Source organism: Haliotis rubra, unplaced genomic scaffold (genome assembly GCF_003918875.1).
Source record: "Haliotis rubra isolate DU_JTF1 unplaced genomic scaffold, ASM391887v1 Scf1067, whole genome shotgun sequence".
Classification (NCBI taxonomy): domain Eukaryota; kingdom Metazoa; phylum Mollusca; class Gastropoda; order Lepetellida; family Haliotidae; genus Haliotis; species Haliotis rubra.
In genome coordinates this window covers 276,843-282,608 of record NW_025764967.1, presented here as the reverse complement: position 1 = coordinate 282,608, position 5,766 = coordinate 276,843, and the positions used below count along the sequence as shown (strand labels likewise).

Here is a 5,766-nt window from a genome sequence, read left to right as displayed (position 1 = left end):
TGCAGAGTTACTGCGTTTCTGGTTATATATTGTCTTGTTTTGTTAGTTACCGTTAGCTTCTTCTGTTACTTCTGTTACAGCCACCGACTTTGTAAACAAGACCAAGACCGTCATATCGTCGGGGATGTTGATTGACTCCACGCCGCCGGTGACGTCAGGGGGGTCAATACATTTCTCTGGACAATACTTGACGACGTCTGTGATAGATGTGTGGTAAGTGTCCCAGTTACAGCTGGACTGGAGTTTAGGGAATGTTCTGGGAAAGATTTAGATTATATAGAGCCACCTCACATTGCATTCTGGATGTATTGACTGTCCGTGCTGTGGTTGTTTTATATGGACATTGAGGTAGCATTCAGTTATGGATGTATTGACTGTCTGTGGTCTGCATGTTCCAGATGGACAGTGATGTTGTCTTCAGTCCTGGATGTATTGACTGTCTGTGGTCTGGTTGTTGTAGATGGACAGTGAGGTTGTCTCCAGTCCTGGATGTATTGACTGTCTGTGGTCTGGTTGTTGTAGATGGACAGTGAGGTTGTCTTCAGTTCTGGATGTATTGACTCTCTGTGGTCTGGTTGTTGTCGTTGGACAGTGAGGTTGTCTTCAGTCCTGGATGTATTGACTGTCTGTGGTCTGGTTGTTGTAGATGGACAGTGAGGTTGTCTCCAGTCCTGGATGTATTGACTGTCTGTGGTCTGGTTGTTGTAGATGGACAGTGAGGTTGTCTTCAGTTCTGGATGTATTGACTCTCTGTGGTCTGGTTGTTGTCGTTGGACAGTGAGGTTGTCTTCAGTTCTGGATGTATTGACTCTCTGTGGTCTGGTTGTTGTCGTTGGACAGTGAGGTTGTCTTCAGTTCTGGATGTATTGACTGTCTGTGGTCTGGTTGTTCCAGCTGGGAGGGAGCTCTGTCTGACCCGGAGAGTGGCATAACTAGCTATGACGTTGGTGTAGGGTCGAGACCTGCCTATGATGACGTGGTCAAGTACACATCTACAACGGACCAGTGTATGGCTATCGACGGCTGGGCACCTCTAATAGACGGACATGTCTACTTTGTTTCAGTGAAGGTAATCTATGAGTCAATGTATTCTGTATCTGTAGCGTGAAACAATGGCGGGGCAACCCTAATAGACGGACATGTCTACTTCGTTCAGTAAAGGTAAACATACAAGCCTTACTTTCAAGACTAATGAGTGAGTGACTGAGCAATATCACGGAGGGGGACTCAAGAAATGGGCGTCACACATTGTACCCATGTGGGTAATCGAACCCGTGACTTCGGCGTAACGAGCCATTTTACCCACCGCCCCAATAAGACTAGTACAGCCATACATGTACTTATAATAAGAAAAGAGTATGAGCCTGATATGACACCACAATGTTGCAATCTTGTTTCAGGGATACAACAAGGTAGGCCTGCACAGTTTGATAACTTCACGACCTGTGACGGCGGACACCACGCCGCCCTCTAGCGGCCACGTGTATGATGGACAACGCAGCACCGTCAGTGGCCAGATCAAGGACGCTGACTTTGTTACCGTGATATCGGAGATGGGATCCTACTGGGAGGGGTTTTCCGACCCCCACTCTTCCATTAGTCACTATCTCCTCCAGGTGGGAACGTGTCGGGGATGTGACGACACGCTCGCTCAGTCACACGTGGGGGCAAGAACAGGTAAAGCGATTCTCTTCCTTTGATGCGATTCATGATGTACCATAAGCTTTAGCTATGTAGTAGTAAGTGAGTATGGTTTTAGACCGCTTTTAGCAAATATTTCAGCACATTCACTTGAAAGAACATTCAAACGTCGTAAATGTCGTACTTAAATTTATGAGTATAAACAGCTTCTAACATGTGTGTCTATTTGTACTGATATTTATGAACACATGTGCGTGTCTATTTGTACTGATATTTATGAAGCCATGTACGTCTTATTGCTGCAGACGTGCGGTTCTATGACGTTTCCTTCAAGTACGGCATGCCGTATTACGTGACGGTGACAGCGTGTAACATGGCAGGTCTGTGCACCATGGCGACAAGTGATGGTGTCATCTTAGATGTGACAGCTCCACGAACAGGGAACATCATAGACGGAACCCAAGATGAAGACGTCCAATATCAGGCTTCCAGGTGATCTCGGGGCCAACTTCATTGACCATAGTATTATTACTCTCTCTTGCAGCAATAAGCTGATTTTTATCTGTAAAATAGAATTCACAAAGGCTTTAAAAATAATTAACTGTTTTATTGTGTTTTAACCTGAAGTGAAAGTTATAATTAAAAATAAAGAATTGGGCGATCTAAACATCCTATTACCCTGTTACATAGTTCAGTATGTTGTATGTATATATCCTCAGGACATTCCTTGGATGTAAGTGGCGGGGCTTCCAGGACCCTGAGTCTGTGTTGGACCACTATGAATGGCGCGTAGGAACAACACCAGGAGGTGGCGAAATTCTCGAACCAACGAACGCAGGCCTAGAAGAGGCCATCTTCCACACGCTGTCACGTGACGACCAGCTTCCGGTTGGACCGACTCTCTACACGACAGTGCGGGCCTACAATAAAGCAGGTGATCTGGAACACGTCATCGATATCATATGTCAGTTGAGTTCAATGCTAGCTAAAGTCAAAGTACATTTATCGTGTCATCAGGGTCCTCTGATTCGCCTCGCATTTCTGATGATTGGATGTCAGTGTTGGAGACTATGGGTAGCCAAATATTGAAAATACGAATGTACACTTCAAGTTTTGTAACGAACTACATATCAGGCTGAATGCACGAGCCATTGAATAGGAACTAGAATCCAGATAGAAAACAAACCTGCCCGGTAGTTTTGATTTCCAAAACCAATACCTGTTGCAATGGAAGATTTCTTGTTTTTCACAAGAAAATTAGAATATATAGTTTTAAGCAATAACCGAAAGTTTTGACCATCTTAACATGCAGGAATGGGCTGAACCCTTCAGCACATATTCGCAGACATCTCTTACTGTTCAGTGATGGAGGCCAGGGGTCGTCCAACAGCCTCTGGTTTCCCAATTAGTGACTTAGAATACCTCAAACTAACAACAGATCAGGTAATTCATAATTGCAGTTAGGTGTATACATGTTTTGATACTTTGGTGACAGGTTTATACAGTGAAGTCACGTCCAACGGATTTGTGATTGACATCACTCCACCCGAAGTTGTGGTGACACCAGGGATCCTGGACGGATATGGATCCATTGTGGCTGGGACGTCCATCAGCAGGACGACTTTGAGGATAGGCTGGAAGTTCAAGGACGAAGAATCTTACATCGAGAGACAGTACCTGTCAATCTCATCTCACCAACTGGGGGATTTCCAGTCACATCTCATGAAGGTGACTGTCAGTTGTCACATAGGGTCCTGTTAAATGTTTCAGAAAGCACGATGGAGTATACACAACTAATATAATAACTACCACAGTCTTTATCAGCCATATCGACATGGCTTTGGAGCAGTCTGTGTCAGACTTATTGCCGATATCATGACAAATCTAAACTCTATGTAGGCACATTATAGAATTAAATCGTTTCCATTAAGAAAGGATTCGATATCCTGTACAAAGAACATTTATGACAATCCCAAGCCTTTCCTCTCATACGTTTTGTACAGCTTCCAGGACTTCTGGAAGAATACACGTTGTCCCAGCTGGACCTCCACGACGGAAGCAGCTACACGGTGAAGGTCGTCGCCTGCAATATGGCGGGTTTATGTCACTCCAAAGATACTGGGGCCATGTTGGTGGACAGCTCGAAACCCATGACAGGTAACACGATACAGTATCCAAGAATCTTTGTCAGGTACCATAATACTGTATCCACGAACGTTTGACAGGTAACACAGCATCATTGACATCCACAAATCAATAAAGTATCCATGAATCTTTCCTCGAATCCTTTTGGGGCAATACTGAACCAACGCAATACTGTAACACAACACTGTCTACATGATCCTAGTACAGGTAACACAACACTGTCTACATGATCCTTGAAGGATCTTCGACACTGTTCTCAGTAACACGGTTCTATGATTGTAATGCAGGTGCGCTAGCCGTACACACCGACCATGCAGCGGGGCTGTCACGACACCAGTCAGGCTGGATGAGATGGAACGAGACTCGTCTGAACCTCGCCTGGCTTGGCTTTTCTGATCTACATTCTGGAATAACTCACTACATCATGACAGTGGGGTCTGCTGAGTTCGGAACCGACCTTAATGAGGTACAATCCCGTTCATGATGTACTGAACATTACGTATTTTCAAAGCATTAGTACCAGGTTATTCAAGACAGCTATGACGTTGTTGTGTAGATATTGAAGAAACAGAAACCAAGTGGAACAGGACACGCCCAAAAAACGCAACGTGGATGCATAGAAGCACGAAGATTTGTTAACCTGTGTTTCAGGTTGTTGATTGAACGTGGTTCTCAAGAGTAACTAAAACTCACTACAGGATCTCAAGCTTTAAATATGTACTTGTGTCTGTTTCAGGGAAACACATCTGTCCTTGTACAACACAATGTGTCTGGCATTGAGCACGATGACGAAGGCAGAGTTCAGACTGGTGTTGTCCACATGAAGGACCTCTCTTCCACCCGGTCTGTGTATGTGGCAATCTGGGCTGTCAACGGGGTAGGTGTTACATGGTGACCCTCTTGTCGAACACCGGGTGTTCCCAATGTTTTCAGTGATCCATCCACATCATTTTTTCTTTACTGTGTTTCTATGTTTGAACGTTTGTTCCATGTGAACCTACCCAGGTCGGCCTTCAGAGCGATGCGCTTCACCTGGGACTGGAACTAGGCGCCGGGGGTGAGCTGGAGCTGGTGAGACGGTGTCAGTCGTACAACTGTGAGGGCCACTGTGTCTGTGCCGTGCAGGACGGGGCGTGCCAGCACACACGCGGATGTAAACAGCTCCAGAATGGTAGGTCACATGGGAAGTCGTTACAGCGCGGATCATTTATGTTGAACTGTTGAGGAATTCTAAAACAAAGTTTACTGGCTCATATTTGAAGGAAAATATATTTTGCTTGAAGAAAAGACGCGATGGAGATGTTTTCGTTTTGAAAGCAAAGGTGATATGTTGTCTTACATTACTCGTGATTATTTCATCATAATTCCTGAATGTGGATTATCAGTCTACAGTAGATGTACTGTTATGACAGGAGATAGTTATCGCATGGCGGTAATATAACACTTTATATCCCAGGTGGGTCAAACGACGTTCTTGGTGTGACCGATGTCACCGACCTCCGCTTCACTACATCCCAGGACATTGGCCACTCGCCATCTGACACCTTCATGGCTGCCCGTTGGACGGTATTGAAACAACAAGGGTTGCCTTTTACACAGTAAGGATTTGATAAAGATTCTACCATGACTAACTGAAATAGTCGAATTTGACTGGACAATCAAAAACATTAGACACCATCAATCCTAAATTGAAAATGCGTCTGATTTCATGACCGCCTCACTGCGCACATATACAACACTGTCGCACTACTTCAGCTTGGCTACCAACATGGCTAATATCAACACATCAGACGTGATGGAAATTATAATAAAACTCTAAAAATACAATTATATGATTTTCCCTCCACAATTAATCGGGAACCTCACTATCAGATCACCTTGTTACGGCTTGTATTATGAAAATATTCAAACTCAATAACAATGCACAACCCCAAACATAAACAAACAATATCTTTAATTTAAAATCAGAAAGCCTTTTAA

General features: G+C 44.3%; 1 protein-coding gene and 1 long non-coding RNA gene across 2 annotated transcripts; both read left to right on the top strand.

Annotated features, from left to right (window-relative positions):
• Positions 1 to 1,009: 1,009 nt before the first annotated feature.
• Positions 1,010 to 3,050, top strand: LOC124279188. Its single transcript, XM_046714996.1, has 5 exons — positions 1,010 to 1,069; positions 1,401 to 1,677; positions 1,947 to 2,133; positions 2,361 to 2,605; positions 2,974 to 3,050. Exons 1-5 carry the CDS (start codon positions 1,010 to 1,012, stop codon positions 3,048 to 3,050), a joined length of 846 nt encoding a protein of 281 aa, XP_046570952.1.
• A 226-nt stretch (positions 3,051 to 3,276) lies between these two features.
• Positions 3,277 to 4,142, top strand: LOC124279206. Its single transcript, XR_006899325.1, has 3 exons — positions 3,277 to 3,369; positions 3,645 to 3,798; positions 4,074 to 4,142. It is a non-coding gene; the product is annotated as an uncharacterized LOC124279206 (long non-coding RNA).
• Positions 4,143 to 5,766: the final 1,624 nt, after the last annotated feature.